Below are 22,971 nucleotides of genomic sequence, written 5' to 3'. Positions count from 1 at the left end.
ATATTTTACTGTTGCTATTTAATTTTTTTCAAAATTTATAACAAATACCCAAATCACAATTGATCAAAACCGCACATGTCAGTATTTACATTGTTAAACTATTACTATTTACATAATTTCTCTGGATTGTTAAAAATTAAATCTCATAGCAACTATATTCATATAGAAAAGCGCATACCAAATAACAATGGAGTTGTTAGATTAAATTAACAATATCAAAGTAAGGAAGATGGCAACCTGCATCAAGATGGCGCCCGGCTTCTTAAGTATTGGAACGTTATGCTCTTTAATTATTTCAATTTTAATTTAGAAAACAATTTTACTTTTAGACATAATTTAGTTTGTTACAATCTTTATGTTACATAATTTTTATGTGTCTGGAGCCTGTATCCCCTGTTAAATTTTACAAATTAGTGTAAAAACGAATATTTATAGAACAGACCGATTTGTCCATGTTGGAATGGGCCATCTATTCGTTTATAATTTTTAACAAATAATATTACAAAAATAGTGAAACAGTCGACTGGGCCTTAAGGCTGCGGCTTCTTTTTATATAAAAATCCCCCACTTTACTGTGCTTACTTAAAATAATAAGATAGAGAAGTTTTACTTAAATCGGTAGCACGATCTTCCGTTTTAATTTTTGATTCAAAACAATATGATATCTAAAAGCTTCATAGCTGAAGAACACAGGATTTAAATATTTATGGTAAATGGTAAGTACTTATTTATTGTTGATAGTGTATTTATAACTGATTGTGATAAAAAATAATGACATTTAATTTTGTTATCATTAAATATATTTGTTATAAATTAGATAAGGAATTCTAACATTGTGGTACAGTGAAGCCTTTCCTAACAGACACCTCTCCATAACGGACATCTCCATAATACGGACAGATTTTTTTATTCCCACAAAAATATATTCGTTATTATGGGCCAGTATTATTAAGAGAAATCTAAAAAAAAAAAACATACATGATAAGTTACACAAAATATGACTAAATGCTAAATCTACTAAAAGTAATCAATAAAAGCAAATAACAAGTTAAGTTACCTGGTACAAGGCTTGCAATTTCTAAATATCACATCACCGATTTTGATCCAAACCCATTTGTCTTCCTCATAGGGTTCTGCACCATCCACTATCAAGTTTGGTCTGAAATTTAGTGGACTTACTTTCTTCTCAAGACGTTCATTTAAGTCATTTACTGAAGATTGCGATACTAAAAGGTAACTTGCTAAATCAGAATAGGCTCCCTAAACAATTAAACAAAACCATCAAAAATCATAATAATTATTGCATCTAAGGACTTTATTTTTAATCAGAAGCCGTTTCTTTATCTGTGCTGTTATTCAATAGCACGATAAAATTATTTACTCTAATTGTAAAGTTGATATTCTATGTAAATATTAGTATGTATGAATTAAAAACAGAAATGAGCTTATTCGTAAGTAAGGACCGTCCTTGAGTTGTGGAACAGTTAGCAACACTTTGATCCTTATGATACATATCTTATAGAATAACTGCATGGGGATTTCAATATTCCTGAAATAACAGGTTGTGCTTTTGATTTCTTATCATCAACAACAAATTGTAAAAAAATATATATATAACTTTATGTCCTTATATAATTTAGCGTCATTTAATAATATTCGTAACAGTAACGGCCGAACTTTAGATTTAGTATTATCAAATATTGATAAAGTCCTCGTTGAAAGAGACTGTCCTCTTGTTACTAAGGAAGACAGACACCATCCAACAGTGTGTCTCTATCCCATTAATCTTTCCAAAGAAAGGAAACAGAGAAGCTAAAGTATCTGGTTTCAACTTTAAGAAGGCTGATTTCAAGAAAATTATACGTGGAACTGCACAAAATAAACTGGGGCTGTCTTTCGCAAACGAATGATATCAATAGTGTTCTATCCAACTTTTACAACATAATAATGTATTTAGCACGTGTATTCCCCGTAAGAAACATGTTAATGGAAATTATCCGAGCTAGTTCACTTATAATATAATTTAAAAAATAAAATCCAAATCATATCATAAAAAATGGAAAAGTGAAATAACTGCAAACCTATATCACCGTGAAAAATTTAATGAGTTACGTAAACAGATAAAGACCGACATATCAATTGCGTATAAAACATTCATTATAGAATCTAAACTTTCTATTCATAATGATCCGGGCCAACTTTGGAGTTTTGTCAAAAGCAAAACCAAGAATGTCATCAGCCTCCTTGACTTACAATGGGAAAGAACTAAATAAGGACAGTGAGATTGCTCAGACCTTCGCGCATTACTTTCAATCTGTTTATAACAATGTCAGCAAAATATGATGTAGACAGTTTTATATCTAACAAGACGGAATGCATTAGCCTGTTGGATAACTTTCAACTTGGAGAAATACAACTGCGAGAAATTGAAGTGACTATAAAGGCACTCAAACCAAAAGCGTCATGTGGATGTGATGGTATTCCTCCGTATGTTGTCAAAGACTGTATTGATATATTCAAGCATCCGCTCCGTACTATATTTAATACGTCCATAAGAACATGCACTTTTCCGGACATATGGAAACAAAGTTTAGTGTGCCCAGTGCCAAAGTCTGGAAATAAAAGCGAAATACAAAACTTCAGACCTATAGCTATATTATCTGCTTTTGCCAAAATTCTTGAGAGTATTTTATATACACGAATTCTGAATCACGTAAAGCCAATTATATCTATACATCAACATGGTTTCTTACACAATAGATCTACTGCAACAAACCTAGCAGTTGTAACAAATTTTATAGCAACGGAGTTAGACAAAGGCGGCCAGGTAGACGTTATTTATACCGACTTCAGTAAGGCATTCGATGTCATGGATCATGTTCTAGTGGCAAAATTAGCAAGCCTAAACTTTTCCAAGTCGGCAATAGAATATATTTTATCGTATTTATGTAACCGGAAACAATCTATTCTATACAAGGGGCATGTCACGGAAAAGTTTGTTATTCTGTCTGGAGTTCCTCAAGGATCTCATCTGGGTCCTCTGCTATTTCTCTTACTTATTAATGATATTCCACTTTTTATTGAAAACTCTGAGATTCTCCTATTCGCTGATGATCTCAAATTATATTCTAGAATTAATTCAACTGAAGACTGCATACAACTACAACAAGATCTACGGCGAGTTCAAACATAGTGCGATGACAACAAATTAGTAATAAATATATCCAAGTGTAAATCCCTTTCTTTTACGGGAAAAACAAATCCCATCACCTTTGACTATACACTGAAAGAAACTAAATTGTCTAAATCAAGTACTGTCAAAGATTTAGGCGTTATTTTTGATCCTGAACTAAATTTCAATCAACACATAGATATGATAACAAACAGCGCACATAGAAACTTAGGTTTAATTTACAGAATAGAGTAAGACTTCTTCAGTGAGACAACGTTTACAACACTTTATTTTATATATGTTAGATCAAAATTAGAATTTTGTTCTACTATATGGACCCCCAATAATAAAAAAATACTCTCAAGAAATAGAAAACATCCAAACGAAATTCTTGAAAATGCTTACATACAAAAAAACTAATTATTATCCTAAATATATTTCCTACAATGATCTAGTAAACAACTTTAATTTTCAAACTCTAGAAAAAAGAAGATGGATGTTGGACTTGTTATTAATTGTATGGAGTAGGTCTCGAAAATAACATTGCGGATTCCCACTTGCAAAACCAGAGTAGAGAATACAGGAACATTTTATTGTGCGAAAGCCAGCAATATATTATATAAATATCCTATGTGGAGGCTGTGTAAATTATACAATGATATTATAAATAAGTTTGATAAAGTGGATGTATTTAGTCTTTCAGAAAACAGGATGCATTTAGTCTTTCAGAGATCATATGTGAAGCAAGAAATTTTCTGTAGAAATAATTAAGAAATTTATATATGTAACATTTACTGTATGTACACAACACTGTAATTGGGCATTAAGCCTGTTGTGTTGTATATTAATTAAATAAATAAATAAATAAAGTAATGCTTCTTGTCACCTTCCGTATGCCATTGTTTCATACAACGCACGAATGTACTACATGTATCACCCCTTCGCGAGCGTGCCGTTTGGTTGAAAGTGGTAGCCACCAGAAGAGGAAGATGCAATAAAGACAGTCTTAAATATTAACTCTTAGTGGATGGACGTGATTTTCCCAGCAGACGATTTTCTGGCAGTATTCAAAAATTCGGTGAAAAATCCATTTAACTTAATTTTATTTTAAAGGAATTTCTGAAAACTACAAAGCTTGCTCACTCAAACAATAATTGTTCTTACATTTGCAAATCTTTTACGTTAATAAACACATGCTGAGCCCGTAGCCGTCCAGAATGTGTTAAAAAGAGATTTAGTGTAGTAAGTTTTCCATTATAAGACATTTTCTAAATGCATGTAATGTTTTAGGCTGGATAGTAATTATATATTAATATATTCTAAAAATCTTGGGATTGTATTATATTCGATATAACACGGTAAGCAGCAAAAGAGAGGTGAGGGGAAACGATGGGAGAACCGTGAGTATAGCACAAAGTTTATGTGTACCTGGTTATGCGAATTTAATGTAAGAAATACTCTATTATTTTATTTTCTATGCCCTTTATTCGGAAGCATTGATTTGTAGTCTAAGATTTAGAAGAATTTGGTCACTTATATGATTATCTGAAAAGCCTGTTGAAAATGAAGATTCATAGAAAAATTTCTTCTTTACACAGAAAAAAAATCCTACTGAACTAGTGGCTGGTTGTCTTTGGTTTGTGGGGTCCCAGGTTTGATTCTCGGTAGGGGAGCATTGAAGTTTGAACCCAATGTGATGGTCCATATTATTCCATTTTGAACTGTGAATACATGTCTTATGTAGCTTTGATGCAGAAAAGGAGCCAAGCAAGAAAAATGTCTTGAATGTCATTAGCATCAAAAAAAAAAGAAACTCATTAATAGTCGTACATATTATGACTACATCACAAGGCATAATATAGAGGTGGATAAGGCGAAAGAAAAATCTCAAACTTCCGGCATTTCTTAGATCTGGTGAATTTCGAGACCAGCTGGGATAATGCAGTAAAGAAACATATATAATCTAATAATGTTTTCCTTAAGCGTAGCAGCAACAATTGTTGTATTCAATATTTTAAGTTTGTCGACAACACTTGGAATGAAAATAAATAATACTATATTTGTCGCGGTTGTGTCTGATGAAATAACAGGCATGTATGAATAGTTACAGCTGGCGTAGAGGTAGAATTAAATTGTGTGCACACAATATTGGAAATAAAGCATAATCATCAGTACATTCATAGTACACATTGTTACAAGCAGCAGTTTTATCTCATCGTGGCTGAAGCTGCATTACATAATCAATCATCAGTTTTTGACTATTTATCTACGTTCCTATTTCCTTTTCAAGATAATCACTGTATTACACGACTTTAGTTTTTGGAGGCATTTCAAGTGTCTCAATAACCTGATGGAATTTAAAATCTCGAATAATGAATCAAGTTTCTAAATAACGGTAGGATCCTTTAAGGAATTTAATTAAAACTTGCTCTTAAAACATTTGAAGAACCACTAAGCTTACACTATAACTTGAAATATGAAAGTTTCTATATTGAATAATATTTTTCACACAATAATGCTGCATATTATCTAGCTTAATCAGCTGCAATGAATCTATCTGGTAATAAGTAATGTAAAAAAATCGCACGACATATTAGGCATTAAGGATATGTACGCTTTAATCACAACTGAAGCTCGAGAGACACTTGTATTAAGAATCTCACACGTTAAAAAATGTTATTTTTTTAACGTTTGGTTCAAGGTTTAAGACAGATTTAGAAAGTTAAACTCTGTGAAAAAAAATTCCTGATAATGAAATCGATATGACCATAAAAACGTTCTATTTTAGGCGGAAAGGGAAGAAGGAACTTTGCTTTACGAAAATGACTTATGGAGAAGTTAGTTGCACAAAAATAAACAACATTTCAAGACATGTTCTCCCAGGTTGTAATACTATTGAGGCTTCTCCTTACAACTACCAAAACTATTGCTGAACTCGAAAGGTGTTTCTCATCTCTGAAGCAATGAAAAGTTTTAAAGAAATGCTATGTTGGAAGATAGTTGTAGCTTTTACATTGCTATCAGTAAGAGAATTCTCGTGTGAAGAATTTCAAGAGAAAGTAAAAAGACATCTTCAGTAAAAAAGAAATTCAATATGTGGACTTCATTTTCTGCAATTAGGAAAATGACTTTTATTTTGGTAATTTGAAAAACATTCTTGTTTCAAGATTGTTTAACAAAGATGTCTTATATTAATATACAAGCTACTTTTGATACAATTTCCGATTAAAAGGTTAGAAATTTCTCCTAAGAACTCTAGAGCGCGGTATTACTAGATATTACAAGTTGATGAAATATTTCTTAACTTCTAAAATATAATTATAGTTTCCTAATTTTAAGTTTATTTTATTCCCTAAGAAATCAGAAAGAAAATTTTTAAAAATAGGTGTCTTAAAATTCGACTCTAAAGAGCTAAAACAGTGCTAATAAAGCCCCTATTTGAAGAATATTATGGTAAATACAAGGACATAGACAGGTAGGTACAGTCTATTTTATAATTTTGATTTAAATGTGAAATAAATTGAGGAATCATACACAAATTTCCCTACTTAAGTTTTTTCACTTTACTGAGCACAGATTTCGGATGCAGTATATACAGTGGTCGAAGTGAGACGGTATACGGTGGTATGCCATACAGCCTCTGGTTTTACTGTGATGAAGGCATACCATCTCTGGTTTTTCAGTGATCAACACATACCGTCACTGGAGAGTAGATACTAAATATCTTTAATAAATTCATTTTTATGCACAGTAATTGATGAATAGCTTTGCGCTTAAAAAGATTTTATTTCTTATATAGAAATAATTTCTAAGTTGACAACATGACTTTTTTGTTATTTTGCCTATCTTTTGTTTTTAAAATAAGGCGTCATCAAAGACGTTCATCTACTTTATATTTTGATGTGCCATATTGAATTCTTTCTTTCCTATGTGTGTCTTCTTGCCTTTATGCATCTAAATATCGTGTTTAGAGCATGGATGAATTTAGGTGTTGTTTACTGTGGAGGTGGATCTTGGTGGATTGGATACCTGTCAGTCGAGTAGGGGGTCCGGGAGTTTTCCCGCAGGAAATTGTTTATATAAAAACTTGATTTTTGAGCATTTACGTTTATAATGACCTGTAATACAAGATAAGGGGATATTTTTAAAACTTTTTCAGGAAGTTGTTGGAGAAAGATCAAGATCTCTTCATGCCCCTCCCCCCCTCTAACTACAGAGAAGTTCTCAGTCATTATGCAAATAGAAATCAGAAATAGAAATCAAAAAATGCAATCTTTTAGCCAACATACCCTCATTGTATTTCAACATTTAGGTAGCTGGTATGTCGAGTCAAAATCGTAATAAAACATACCGCCTCTGCTTTTTTTCCACTTCGAACACTGAGTATAGAAGCATGATTTGCAGCTACTACCAAATATCTGCATATGGAAAATCATTCATTTGCATGGTCGTAAAATTATTTATTGTATAATTTATTGTATTACTAGGCCATATAAAGGTTAATCAGAAAAATAGTTCTTTCTTCACTTCAGTGCGCAAACTAATATTTAGTAACGCGTTGCATACAATAAATAATTTTGATAACCTAAGTAGTTTACTGTGAAACTTCGTAAAATTATTATATTACTTCATTACTTCTTATAAATATTATTATTATTATTATTATTATTATTATTATTATTATTATTATTATTATTATTATTATTATTATTATTATTATTATTACTGCGTAGAGTGTGAAAGTTGTATTTTCTTTAAAATTGTATTCTTTATGATTTGTTAAAAGAAAAATATTTGTTCTAAATATTGTACCAGTTCTAAGTATTAATAAGTTCTACACTATGTAGTACAAATCTATGTATAATATGGTATACAGAACGATTGATAAGTGGAATTAAATTAAAATGAATTTCATAATATACATGTTTACGAAAATAGATGCGTTCAGTTTATTAATACAGAAGGTTTTCCATAGTATGTCATCAGAGATGAACATATATCTGTTTACCTTAATGAATTTGGCAGTGTTTGATACAGGAGTTAGGATAAAATTGAGCTTGCAACTTGTAGAGTGATATTTAAAAATCTATCTAATATGGTCGATGTATGTTTGAATGCATGCTTCCATTTGATGCTTCTAATTACAGAAGACTTGCGTTACCATGGCAGGAGTGATTTAAGCGATGGCTCAGACCTATGGATTTTCACATTTGAGATTTACTGCGTAACACTTGTGTCAATCTGATAAGAATAACTTGAGGACTGCTCCTCTGACACGAGTTTTCATTTGGTCCATGCGTCAAACTTTAGGAGAGTGCTTTTAAGTGTCTACATATGTAAAAATTTATAGGTATCAGCAGTCACTCAAGTAACTAATACTATATAATTACAACTTTTCTATAATCTGAGCATTGGATGGGAGCATCATAGGGAACATAATGCAATTGTTGTAATATTAACTACATATATATGTTTACGATAGGAATGATTTTTTTTTCAATCTATAAAATCTACATAACTCTGCTACTTTTTTAATATTAAGATGCATTAAAACCGAAGACATCAACATGAAGAGAAGTCCAAAAAATAATGAAAATTTAGTACTCTACACCAAAGAAGGAATAAAATCACTTTCGCTACTATTTCATCAGATAGAGAGGGGGCATAAGTGGGAAACAAAAATTAAATAAATAAATAAATAAATAAAAGAAAAACAAAAAAATAAATAAATAGAAAAATTGAAAGGTAATTGTGAAGCATCCAGCTGGGAACCTTGCTCTATGTGACTACATCTTAATATATTAATGCTCATCTATATTCAATTACCAATCTCCTCAAGATTTTCAGAAAAGAGTTTTATTTTATTTTAGTTTCGTGATCAACGTTGACGATTTTCAGCCAAAATATTGAAGAAAGTACATTTACTCGTACATAGAAGACATAATAAGACAAGATTATTTTGTTGTTTTTAATCCCAAATTCGTATAAAAAGAATATATTAATATTATTACTCGTATTATCTTACCAAATCATTGTCAGTAATTGGAAACACTGGGCTATATTTTCCAGTAGTCCTTTGAGAGATATTCCGAACGTAGAATCCCAACCTGAATCCACTATCTTGTTTGAGAATAAATCTGGATAACCACAGAGCAACATCATCACCACAATCAACAGCGTCTACTGGTTCTCCCCAAATTCTTAAAAAAGACAAAACCAATAGTACGGAAAACATGAGATCATTAATTTAATGTTCAATATTATACCAAGTAAGTAAAATGAGGCAAAAAATATTAGTGATAATTACATTTTAGATATATTTAATTCCCTCCATTATGCATTGTCGCGTATATTGCGTTTGTAGAAGAAAGAAAACAACTACTCAAGAATTGTAAGATGTTTGTTAAGTGAGCGGTTACGTAATTTCACTTCTATCCAATAGAGGTCACCTCTGTCTAGCGCAGATAGTCAAGCCTAGAGAATGAGTTGATTGAGTTGATTTTGAGTTTAACGTCCCGTTCAGCAGCGATGCTATATGAGACGTGGACCTACTGATTAACGCGGAATCCGAACCACATGAGCTCCCGCCGGGAATCGAACCCGGGTCTCTCACGCAACAGGCGCGTATGCTAACCGCTTAACCAAGGAGAAGCTCAGTCAAGCCTAGAGAAGTTCTCTCGAATGACAATACATGGCATGACAAGTGCTGTCGGGTGATTCGTGTAAACTGCCAAGGAATGAGCATGGAGAGCCATGTCATTCAACTATAGGTACGCATTTGGTTAGGATATAAATTTGTGTTAATTCATGTTTAGTTAAATTCAACCTCTGAAAATGGAACCGTTTTGGCAATAGTTTTGGCGTTAGAATTGCGACGCCAAAAGAAGACGTATGAATTGCTTTTGGATGTGATAAATATTCCTAAAGTGTTGTGTAGAAATTTAAATTAGTGAATTACATTTTCTTTTTGTGATGTTGGTGGTAAGTAACGGTAGAAAGGCTCAAACGGAAACAGGTTGGTATTCTTGTGCTGTATGGGGAATCTTGGGAAATTATTAACCTATTTTTGGAAGTGAGGAGTGGGAGATTTTAAATTTATTTCGCCTTTCTATCATTTTCCATAGAGCATAGAATTACCGTTTCCCTTTGGTTCGGATCCCAAAACTTAAGAGTAGACTTGTAAAGTATTGTAGTTGAATTGTGTCATATGGAGCGCATAGAATTTGACTTAAATATGAGATTACCGAGGAATGTTTGAACTATTAAACCTTATTACTTTTGAAGGAAAATTGCGTAACAACTTACACCATTTCGTTTGAAAAAGAAAATAAACCTTTGGAATATTTAATACAAAAAGTTAAAATTAGCCTTTTTTGGAATTGTGAAGCTTGTAAAAGAATACGTTTGAAACTTGAGCACTGTTAAAATTGATAATATATATAATTCAGTGTATAGTTTTGTTGGCTCATATAAATTGTTGTTGTTGTTCGTTATTTTTGGGGTTTGTAATAAAATTTTTGTTACTGTTTTGAAAATACGTTTTGCATATACGTATTTTCTGGATCATAAAGTAAGCTTAGTTGCTATTAGAAAAGAAAAAAAGTGTTGACTTTTTCTGCTACTGAAACAAGAAATGCTAACCTAATATGTGCTTGTGATTGGTTTGGTGACTGGTAGGAGGATTTGCCCGGGTCTAGTGTATGGGGTCTCTATACTTGGGACAGGGGATTGCTAACTGTTACCTGTGGCCAAACTAATCGCACGAATATGTGGTATGTGTGACAGCATGCAACCAAAATTATTTAGTACTGTTATTAAGTATAATATGATTGGACCAAATGATATGTTACCAGTACCGAAAGAATGATATTAACCTTTCTTTTTCTCTTTTTATAGAATTATATTTTCCGCCAAATGTGATTTTTGTATACCTTCAAATATTCTTGAAGAGCCAACTACAAGAATTTTATCTTATGAACTAATACCATGTGCTATTCTATTTTCACAATCGTATCTACTTTTGAATTCGCTACGAAATAAGGTTAGAGGCTGTAATACGCCGCTATTTTATCTCTGTCCCTCAGCGCATTGCACAATATTTTGTAGTTGTGAATTTCAAAGTGCTACAAAATCTTAATATGAGTATTTTGTGTTGAAGGTTAAGACATGAGGATCTATATAAGCAGTGATGATTTCAGGGAGGTGATCTGGGGGGAATCTCTCCAGAGTTAAGAAATTCCAGTATTTTCAGGATTATCAGTATTTTTGCAGTGCTATTTTAGTACTGTTTATTCAAATCTCCCACTGGAGAAATATGAAATCATCACTGTATGGAAATATAGTGACATTTGTACTGTTGGATCCAAGAAAGTGCCCAAGTTACACAAGCAACCGACTTACAAATCAAAATAACAATTGATTGTATTTACGTAATTCCACACGTATCTTGTTCTTGGTCTCAATTCATTATAAATTGGTTATCATTATTCTAACATGTTCTGTGCAGAATATGTCAGGGATCTATATGAGAAAAGACCAAACGTAATTTGTTATTAAAATTTAAATTTCAAGAAATTCTTTTCATGCCACACCCATTCCTCTTTAGAAGGAAGAAAATGTTCTTTACAATTTTTCCCTCAAAATCATGTAAAAAAAAAAAAAAAAAAGTTACAAAGGAAAAGTTACTTACGTGCAACCTACTTTCCTCTTGTAATTTAACTCCGATAATTTCAGCTTCAGTTGAGGCATCTCCGGAGCGCTGAAAGTAACTGTATCATGGCCTTCTCCTTCTACAGATATTAACACCATCTCCGAATATTTACGACCAGTTACAAAATTTTGAGTACTTTCATCATATACTAAGAAAAATCTGGAATAAATTAATATAAAAGTAATAGATAAATTCAGAATTAGTTATTTAATTATTATTTAATAACAAGTCACAGTTTCCTTACTGTTAGTATTCTTAGAAATTCACTGCCAGAACCGACATTCAACGAAGAAAATAACAACAGTTAAAAGTTCAGTAGTTGCAAACATTGGCGTCTCTGGCATGTAAAATTTGGGGGGGGGGGGAAATCAAAAGAAATTATCTAACTGCTAGTGAGTATCTAAACTATTAAATTAAAATAAAATATTGAATATTTCGTATTTCAAAATATTGGGGGAACGCGTCCCCCCGCCAGAGACGCCCATGCTTGCGAATATATCTATATGAATGTGCTATGATATATATATATATATATATATATATATATATATGATCTATATAATATATCATATATATAAAATATATGATATATACATGTATAGTATATATGATATGTATAAATATGTATAAATCAGCATATAAAGACTATTTTGGTGAAGCATTTTTGCAACTGTTAACCCATAAACCAAGGTTGTAATAATTTCATATTCACTGTTGTATAATCTACAAACACTATCAATTTTAAACTTGTACAAAATTCTATAATACTTTCGTTATGTACTTCAGTGGAGGCACTTTCTTACTAATGCCTAATATGGTTTGAATGTCAACAAAAATCAAGTGCAAATTTACTCTAGAGATGTTATTTTCGGAATACACCTATGAAGAACATACGTTCGAACAACATACTGATACCTAGACCCGTATATATGCATGGGTCAACATGAACTATGGCCGGGACGGCAACTTTTGTCGGACGAGTAATTTTCTCATATTTTAGGTTTGGAAAAGAAAAATCTCATTGCATATATTTCATCTATAAATCAACAAAGGAGAAGAAAATAAAATGGCTGATCATAATATCAACTTCCATAACAAAGATAAGATCTGATCTGAAGAAGGGATTTTGAGTGGTGTTTGTTTACCTAGTGATGTTTGATCACTTTCTTACAGAGTTGGAAAAACGTAGGAAAGTACACAAAGAAATGAAGTACAGTTTTTCATTACTAAATAATATACTAGAACTGATCTCATAAAAGGTAGTATCATCTGCTACTCTTTTAAATTTACGTGATAGTACTGATCTCGGCAAGGCGTTAGATTCGGAATGTATTCATCTACACTTTTACAAAGTTTTCATCCTAAAAATATTCAAGAAATTAATTCGAAAGTTTATGATTATGTGATTTTATTTATTGTATACATTTTTATCTACTTCCACTGAAATATTAATTATTCACTTCATTGATTCATTTTTTTTTTTTTTTTTTTTACCGGTATTAGTTCGTATTGAGGGGACAAGCACCTTTTTAATGTCTCGGGGCAGCAAAAATGATAGTATGGCCCTATTGGTAGCTACTATTACCACATAAAGAGCCATCCTTTGCACCCACACGTTGGTTTCTACGATGTTCCTACTTCTGAAAATATGCCTGGATTCCTGTTCCAGAATACACTCAAGTTATTTTATTACATTGCATCATAATTTTAAATTTTGAGCATAGCCTAGAATCACAAGAGACTAAGTTGTGTGAATAAGCAGAATGATGTAACTTTATTTTACTTTAAGCAGAAACTATTTTTACACTTAACGCATCGTGGCATTAGGTCACTCATTTCACGCGAACTATGCACACACAGAAACCTATATGATTTCGTAATATCCATGTAACAATTGACTTTATATTAACTCATGTATTAGTTAAAACACTATAAAGGTGATCTAAATCAAGTTACCATAGAGACACTCTACATGAGAATTAACTTATTAAAATTTGTATATACAGAACAAAGAATTATGTAATGCAATGATCGACTTTTTGATGAGAGAGAGAAAGAGGAAGATGAGGTATACACTGTGGGAGACTGTATGTAACTAGCAAGGATGTTATAAAATAGAGGATCTGCCCTTACAACAAAATCTTGAAGCCATACGTCACAGTTTCGCCACCCCTACTCTGCCCACTCCGACCAATAAGATCGCAATGTTTTGAGCCAACAATCATGGTGGAAACGAGAGTAGCCAATCAGACGTGCCGATATTAGTTTTTTTTTTCTTTATTAATTTAATAGGCTGAAGATACGTATGGGTAGAGTCTCTATTTTATAACATCCTTGGTAACTAATGCATTAATTTTGTATAAAGATACAACCCCAAACGTTTAATTTCCATAAACAAGGACAAAAGATTGAGATTAGGCACAACCCACTGTTCAGTTCGTACATTTCTTTTCCTTAAGGATTGGAATGGTGTGATTAACCTTAGGTTGGCTGGCCTCATTATTCTTCAAAATCTCCTAAATGGAGATTGCTAATTAATTTTCTCGTAACCAAAATCGAGCTTTAATAAAATGTTTCATAGAAATTTTCTCATTTTTATGAAACATGACGTGTGTATGTTTAAGAATTTCCTATATTTCTTACATTAAAATCAGCCTAACTAAGGAGCACAGTTATTCCCAACTTTAAGAGAGAAAAGAAAGAAAAACATTTAGGTCGTTTCTCTTGTGCAAAGTATAGTACATAATAAAAACAAGTTTTGTAAACGTTTGCTACTTTCTGTGTAGTTTTGCTTTAAACAAGTTACAATAACATGAACAGTATGTATGTAGCTAAAAGGAGACTTTTTACTTGCCATACAACTTCATTTAACAAACGCAACGTTCTGGGCTTTTCTACATCTAAAAACAATACAAAACAGAGTAAGTAAGGTAACCGAGTAACTAAAACGGATTACCTACAGAAAAATTCAGACGAAACTTTAACCATATGATATTCACAGTTTCGAACTTTAATTAACGCTGACCTTAACATGTTTGAGTGAGTGCCACCAGCTAAAAGGAGTTTTACAAACGAATAGCTGTAACTAAAAGAAGAAGCAAGATAAAGGATGTCAATTTTATGTGTTGTCTACTACGTATCTTAACTGAAAATGTTAGGTATCTTACAATGTGAATAATAATTTATAATTCGCAAATTACTAGTAAGCACTAAATAGCAGTAAAGTTTCATATACGTATACAAAATTAAAATCAGGAACCTGTCTCGCAGATGTCCATGTTTCAACCCAAGTTTCGTACATTCTGCTTCATCATATTTCACCCCACGACCAGACTTCATCGGGTATATAATTACACCTGATAATTTCCCAACTTGGCGCCATTTGTCAGGAAATCTTATTCGACGTCGGTTCTGCCACCAAACGGAAATTCCAATTGTAGCTATAGCAGCCGCTGTACCCAAAACAAGTGTCGTGTTATTGATAGTCATTCTTAGAACCTGAAATAATGAGAATTCTAATTAAAAATAATAGTTATTATCCTTAGATATAGAAAAACAGTTAAAAGTTTGGGCAACATCATGTAAGATATATATATATAGTATATGTAAGATATATATGTAAGATATACATATGTAAGATATATCATATAAGATATATAAGAAAGTTTTTTTTTTTTTTTTTTTTGTATAGTAAGAAAGATAATCTGTTCGCTACGCTAGTTCTTCCAAGTACCAATAATCTGTAGCAAACTATATAGATAGTCTGGAAGGAAATAAAAATATGACAAATTCTGCGTTATTAAATAAGAGGAATGAACAATAGTATTCTTAAACGTTAAATTTAGGGTTGCCAACCGTCCGGTATTTTACCGGACCGGAAAATCCTCCTTGGCCGGTAGAACCTCAAAACCGGACGTTAAATGTCCGGTATTTTTTCCTCTTACTAGTCTTATTGTCTATTCTATTCGGGATTATTTTGGAGTGAAGAAAGAAATCGTTTGTTGATGAGCATGGTTAAAGCAGAGCTTAGCTTTGATATCGACCTGTTGTGCACGGAATTTGCTGAAGAGTTGAAGACAGGAAAATTAACTGAACTTATCAAAACTGCTCAAGGTCAACAATAGTACATTTTGAAGAGCGCAGCTAGTATTGCTTCATCCGTAGCTACATCTTCCAATTAAATAATGCATCCAAATCCAGTAAATGTACATAGGCATTATGAGACATTATCAGCTGTTTTTCACGTATATTTTGTGCATGCCATAATTAAATTGCCAATTATATTTGCTTTTCTGTTTTAAATACGATGTACTATTGATGGTAGATTACAGAAATTACTTGTGCGGACTCAATCAAAACTGGAGTAAGTAAGCTTAATAAATGCTTCAAAAGTAACTAAAGTTACTAAATTTGAACTCCGAATCGCTCAATTTCATGTGACTTTCAGATTTTCCACATTTTTGACGAGCAATGCTGTCATAATCTTAAGAGTATACGTACTCCAGGAGGGTGTCCGGTATTTCAATTTTCAAAAGTTGGCAACCATAGTTATATCTAGAGTTAAATGCTCTGGTAAAAATTAAGTGAACAAATTAATTGAAAGTATATAATTGTTATTTGACAATAGTCAACAGCTTCAACTGCTCCTTAGCTAAAGTTATGTATGAAGACTTTATTCACAAATGTCTATATCATGCCCCTAGTCATATAATTTAGTGTTTATGACTTACAATAGGACTTACAATATATAGTATTAAACGCAAGGTTGAAAATCTTCATGTTTATTTAAAAAAAAAAAAACGAAATTTGTAATAAAATAATGTCTGAAAATAATTCAGTAGAAATGTTTTACAGTTACTAACCCAAAAGAATGCCCTAACAAAATTCATAAATCGAGGGAAAGTTTTTTTTTTTTTTTTTAATCTATAATTTCGACACATTTTTCTTTAGATTATGCGAACTGCCTTCTGCCCTAGCATCCTATAATGTTATACTGTTGTAATTCTATGAGAGTTTGGTGTTAATTGGTACCTTTTTCTTTCTTCCATTGGAGTGAAAACGTAACCGTTCGGCTGGCATTGTGCATCAAGCATGAACAAAAGAAAATAACCTGTTTTGTATAGTCTGAAGGTCTCTCAGAAAATGAAATTCATCGGAGAGAGTCGATACAATACAGGGATAGTGCTCTACGGCGTAATACTAGATACGAGCAAATCTAAAAGTTCCAAACCGTGACACATGAAGAAGGAGTAGGATGTAGTACGACTACTTACTCGACCGCTATAACAATCAAGGCGACGAACTTTTGAATAGAATACTCACAGAAGAATGGAGTCTCTGTCATTATGACCCAGAATCTAGAAAACGTATGGAGCAGTAATACCAAGGATCATTAATGAAAAAGAAATTCAAGGCTCAAATTTCCGTGAAGAGCTGATACAAAACATGTTTTGAAACTGCAAAGAGACTGGAAAAATTATCTGAAAAACCGAGGACGAAATTGTCAGTGCAAGATAAAGTGATTGGCATACCAACAACATGAAGCCAGCAATTCGCTTCTTACAGCAAGATCTATCGTCGAAACCAGTATTTTTGACACATTATAGCTGTCCTGCTTTCTAAAAGTACTGGAGAGGTTCCAGAAAAGCCTTCGGGTCTCATCCTAAACGAAGGGAAAATCCCAACCTACACCTCCTCGTGGGAGAAAGCGGGCAACGTCTTTGGCGGCTAACGTAGGTGGGGACCGACCGACTTCCGGGATAAGGAGTCAGCTTCTTCCGAGTGCCAACGGCCTTCTCGGAGGGCGGATGAGCGGGTGCAGGTCAGGGCACCTTCTTGTCCTTAGGAGGGGAAGCTGTCCTAAAAGGCGGATGAACCACTAGATGGTCAACGGTATGAAGATGTGGAAAGGAAATGGGAATACTATCACATTATCTTTTTCCCAGAAGGGACGAAGGAGGAAAATAAATAAATATGATGGTTCTTCCTGAGGTAAAAAATGCCGGAGGTAAAATAGTCCCCCGTTCGGATCTCCGGGAAGAATCATCAGAGGAGAAAATAATAATAACTTTAATTTCAGCATAGGAACCTGGAACGTACGAACTCTACGACGTGAGGGAAAACTTCAAAATTTAAAACTGGAAATGGACAAATGTAAAGTGGACATAGTGGGATTGAGTGAAGTGAGATGGCCAAAAAAAGATTAGATAATATTGGGAAATTACAGAATATACTATTCGGGTGGCGATAAGGGCGAGAATGGTGTTGCGATAGCAATGAAGAACGAAATAGCAAGAAGTGCAACCAAAGTGGAATACTGCAGTGACCGCTTGATGTTTATAAAGCTACGTGCAAAACCAGTGGATATTGTGATAATACAAGTGTATATGCCAACAACCGGTGGCACCGTGGAGCTTCGTACAGGACTCACTTCTCATTACATGTCAACATCCTGTCCAGAAATGGTTTCTTCCTTAGACGAGACAGCAAAGAAACACAGATGTCTGCTCGCTTTGCCTTCCGGCACGGAGTCAAATCATGTGGGACCCATCCACCCAACTTGTTGTGCTTCCCAAGTTGATGGAGGTGCTGCCGAATGGTTTCTCCACTCACACTGAATTGTAGTTCCAGTTCCTCACATGTCTGGCCACTCTTCGCCTCAATTGCTGCCTAAAGATCTTCATTTTTACATGTGTTGGTCTTCCGGCACGTGGTATGTCTTCGAGTGTTCCGTCACCGTTCTTAAACTTGTTAAACCACCGCTGCACTGTCTTCATAGTCACGACACCCTTACCAAAGGTCTGGCATATCTTCCAACCCGCTGCAGCGGCGTTTGACCCAAATTTGAACTCTTACAGAATACACGCCCTTATGACGCTCTGTGGATATCTCATGTTCACTATGTCCTTACGCAAGTTCACGGTGTAACTGAACTGCCACAACCAAGTAGTATGTTGGATACACCCACACAGACAGCTGACCTTCGCCTTATCTCCATTCGCATTCAACTCACGGTGTGAGGGCCAATTGAACACAGGCCTCCACAAAAAACGAGAGAACCTTTTTGGGTTACCTCGTATATATATATATAGGGTGGGATAAGTCCCTTACCACTTGTAAAATCCATGTTCGTGGAAAATAGTGAACAACAACCATGTAGTAACATAGTAGGCCGAGGGGGAAGTCGGATTGTGATGGTGACCAAGATGGAGCCATCTTAAAAGCCGTCATCCCGTCATCTTGAATTCACTTCAAGATTTTAAATGGGAACATGGTCATACGGCACACCATTTTAGGCTAGGATTTAAAGACAAACACAATGGTGAAATTGGTTTGTTGATATCTTAATGTGTTCAAAAGTTACACGCATTTCAAATTGTTAATTTTACCGTATTGTTTCTGTTGTTGCGGGTAAATAATTATGCCGCTAACGATAGCAGAGAGGAAGGAGTTGATAAGGGCATGAGGAGGAAGGAGTGCAAGGGCTGTAGCAGCTGAATTCAATGCCAGGCACCCAGATCGACATCTTGTTTCCCATGTTAGTGTCGCCCAACTCTTTCAGAAGTTCATGGATACTGGTTCCATAGCAGATGAACCCACGACCCAGGAAGACCCACGACCGAAACAGATGAAGCCACATCAGTAGCAGTGCTGGCACCATTTGCTACATCACCACACCGCAGTACCCGTCGTCTGTCCATGGAATATGGTGTCAGCCTTACATCCATCGGACGTATCTTACAGAAAAGCAAGTGGCATACGTACAAATTACAACTTCAATATCATCTATCTGAAGATGACCCTCATCGTCGTGTAGAATTTTGCGACTGGGCCCTTGAACAGTTGTAAACGGATCCCACATTCCACAGACAAATTTTATTTTCCGATGAGGCCAATTTTTATGTCACTGTGGAAGTGAATAAGCAAAACTGTTGCTATTGGTCCCCGACAAATCCTCAGTGGGTTGACCCTTTGCAAAATGGTAGGTACAGGCAAATTAATGGTGTGGTGTGGTCTATGGGGCATCAAATTATGGTACATTCATCATTCCTGGTACCCTCACTGCTGAACGGTATTTGGATATGTTGTGGGGATCTCATCCTCCCTTCCATATTGTCCGAGGACGACACATTTCCACTCTTTTTCCAGCAGGATGGTGCCCCTCCGCATTACGGATTACAGGTCCGTACCTATCTGGATGAACAATTTCCTGGACGTTGGATTGAGCGCCGTACTCCCATTGAATGGCCAGCTCGATCACCAGATCTAACGCCCTTGAATTTTTATCTGTGGGGTCATCTGAAGGCAAAGGTATACGCCGAAAAGATCCGGATTTTGAACACATGGAAGAACGCATATTTGCAGCCTGTGCCGATATTTCACCAGAAACTCTTTTGAGGGCCATAGACAATTGGGTTGGACGACTTACCTTGTGCATAACTCGGGATGGAGGCTACGTTGAGCACGTGCTCCGCCATGCGTGACAGGTAAAATTAACAATTTGAAATGCCTGTAACGTTTGAACAAATTAAGATATCAACAAACCGATTTCACCATTGTGTTTGTCTTCAAATTCTAGCCTAAGATGATGTGCCGCATGACCATGTTCCCATTTAAAATCTTGACGTGAATTCAAGATGGCGGCTTTCAAGATGGCAGCCATCTTGGCCACTATCACAATCAGACTTTCCCTCGGCCTACTATGTTACTACATGGTTGTTGTTCACTATTTTCCACGAACACAGATTTTACAAGGGGTGGTAAGGGACTTATGGCCCACCCTGGATATATATATATATATATATATATATATATATATATATATATATATATATATATATATATATATATATATATATATATATATATATATATATATATATATATATATATATATATATATATATATATAGCCTATATATAAAGCTAGGTTTTAATAGTGTAATCATGTATTAACTATCATTTTACCTAAAAAAAATTAGAATGGGACATAGTTGCTAGTCTTTTAATCTAAAACTTGCTGATATATCCGTTCTTTGTAGAGGAACAACAGAATCCACCTTGCCAATCCTTAAGGTACGCTTTTCAATAAAAGTGTAATTAGGAAAGCTATAAGATACTCTATTTTTGGAATAAATTTTGAACATCCTTCTCCCCTCCGAATATCCTTGAATGAACGATTAAAACCTAGCTCGAAGTACATATTAAGTATGTTTCAAATTCAACTTAAAAGATGTTAACCGTTTTTTCCTGATGCGATCTCAAACAACAGATAATGTCGCTTCCAACGTAACGAAAAAGTTATAAAGTGTTTATCTTAAAATGGAAATTTTCAAAAACTCTACGGCACGTTTTCTCTTATATGTAAAGAGGAGTTTATATGCCCAATTTTATCTTCCTAATTTTAGGGATTTGTGCGATACTCTCTTCTGGGCAAAAAGATTTGAAGTTCCTTATCTCCATAAGCTCAAATATGTTTTTAAAATCCTTTAGTATGCATTACTCTCGTAACAAAAATAATATTTCGTTCAAACCTCACGCTTCTTGTAATATTAGTGTGACTTGGGCGTCTATGAGTGAGTCATTGGACTCTTTCTGCCCATTTCCACTTTCAGGAGCGGAATTTTTCAAAACGCTTAAATACGGGTACCCTTATATGGTATTTAATTAAGATTTTATACAACGCATTTCGTACCACCAACTTAAGCAAATCTTTACAGTGAGCATTTTCTGAATAAATAGTGGGAAATTTTAACGTAGAAATCGCCCCTCTTTCTCTGTTCAACAGCGGAATTTTCGCAGACGATTAAACACGTACTTAATTTCTTTTAGTTAAGTGTTTATATACCGAATTTCATGTCTCCAACTTAAGAAAATTTTGACATCGGACATTTTCTGAATAAATAATGAGAAACTTCAGTATTGTAGAAATTGACCTTGTTTTTGCTCTTAGGAACGGAATTTTCGAAAAAGTTGAAAGTCATATTCAACTGTTTTAGTTAAGAGTTTAAAATTCGAATTTCAAATCAGCAACATAAGCAAATCCTCACATTGAAGAATCTGGAATGTTAATGTTATGTTATGAAAAGAGAATCAATTTCTGTTGGAAGACCTCCGTCTTGTCTCGAATCTCGTCACATTGCAAAATTAAATGTCTTGTCTGAGTGTTCTGCTAGAAGGCAGTCATCTAATTTATTGATTTCTAAGTGTTCCGTTTATCAATAACTTAGAATACTCTGGTACTGATCCCAATATGAAGCTCGTGGGACATCTCAACATATTATACAGGGTCTTTGAGTAGAAACAGAACCAGGGCCAGCGTAAGGCCCATATGAAACATATGGTGGCGTGCGATAACCCGGTAATGGGTCAAGTCGGTGCTCGTCACTCGTGTCGTTATACTTATAAATATTTTATTTTTGCAGTTATTTTTACTACTCTAATTTAGGCTTACAATATATGTATCAAGCACCATTCCTGTAATAAATTAAGTAAAAAAAAAAGTGAAAAACAGGCGAAGGTATTTAAACAGTTTCTTCCTTACTCTGACGGAAACCAGCCTGGACATACTGACAGTGATACTGTAAACGAAGACAAAGATAAGCTACTTTCCAATGAATCTTTGGTGAGTAGGCTTATACGGGATAATGTACGAAAAACCGGCCCGGTACGCCACGAGGATATACAAAAATACATACAAAGCACAAAGGTTTGATTAGTGAAATACACTTTCTTTACTTACTTACTTACTTCATTTACTAAAGTGATCTTGTGATCTTCTTTTGTCTTTTACAGTAAAGGCTGAAAATGACCGCTTTGTGTTTCAATGCATTTTCCTGCGAGCACTAACATGTTATTATACACTTTGCACAACTCTGCCACATCAATTGCCAAAATCTCATTACGAATACTGTCCTTCAAGTTTTCTAATGTTTTTGGATTATTCGCGTACACTTTTCTCTTTAGATTACCCCACAGATAAAAGTCACAAATGGTCAGGTCCGGCGAGCGCGGTGGCCACAATCCTTTGCCGACAGTCCTTTCTTCTGTGAATCTTTCATGAATGCGTGGCAGTGACACGCGTGAAGTG

General features: G+C 34.1%; 1 protein-coding gene across 2 annotated transcripts in view; it reads right to left on the bottom strand.

Annotated features, from left to right (window-relative positions):
• Positions 1 to 1,057: 1,057 nt before the first annotated feature.
• Positions 1,058 to 22,971, bottom strand: part of LOC145676500 (mitochondrial amidoxime-reducing component 1-like) — a gene marked incomplete at its 3' end in the record, with an annotated part of 35,178 nt that continues 13,264 nt past the window's right edge. The window contains 4 exon segments of one of the 2 annotated variants that reach the window (XM_081747310.1): positions 1,058 to 1,260; positions 9,198 to 9,372; positions 11,862 to 12,041; positions 15,142 to 15,380. In XM_081747310.1, coding sequence (XP_081603436.1) covers positions 1,058 to 1,260; positions 9,198 to 9,372; positions 11,862 to 12,041; positions 15,142 to 15,371 — 788 coding nt within the window. 2 annotated transcript variants of the gene reach the window in all.

The sequence above is a fragment of the Thermobia domestica genome, unplaced genomic scaffold, assembly GCF_964235325.1.
Source record: "Thermobia domestica unplaced genomic scaffold, izTheDome1.hap1.1 HAP1_SCAFFOLD_175, whole genome shotgun sequence".
Lineage (NCBI taxonomy): Eukaryota > Metazoa > Arthropoda > Insecta > Zygentoma > Lepismatidae > Thermobia > Thermobia domestica.
This window is presented reverse-complemented; position numbering and strand designations above follow the sequence as displayed.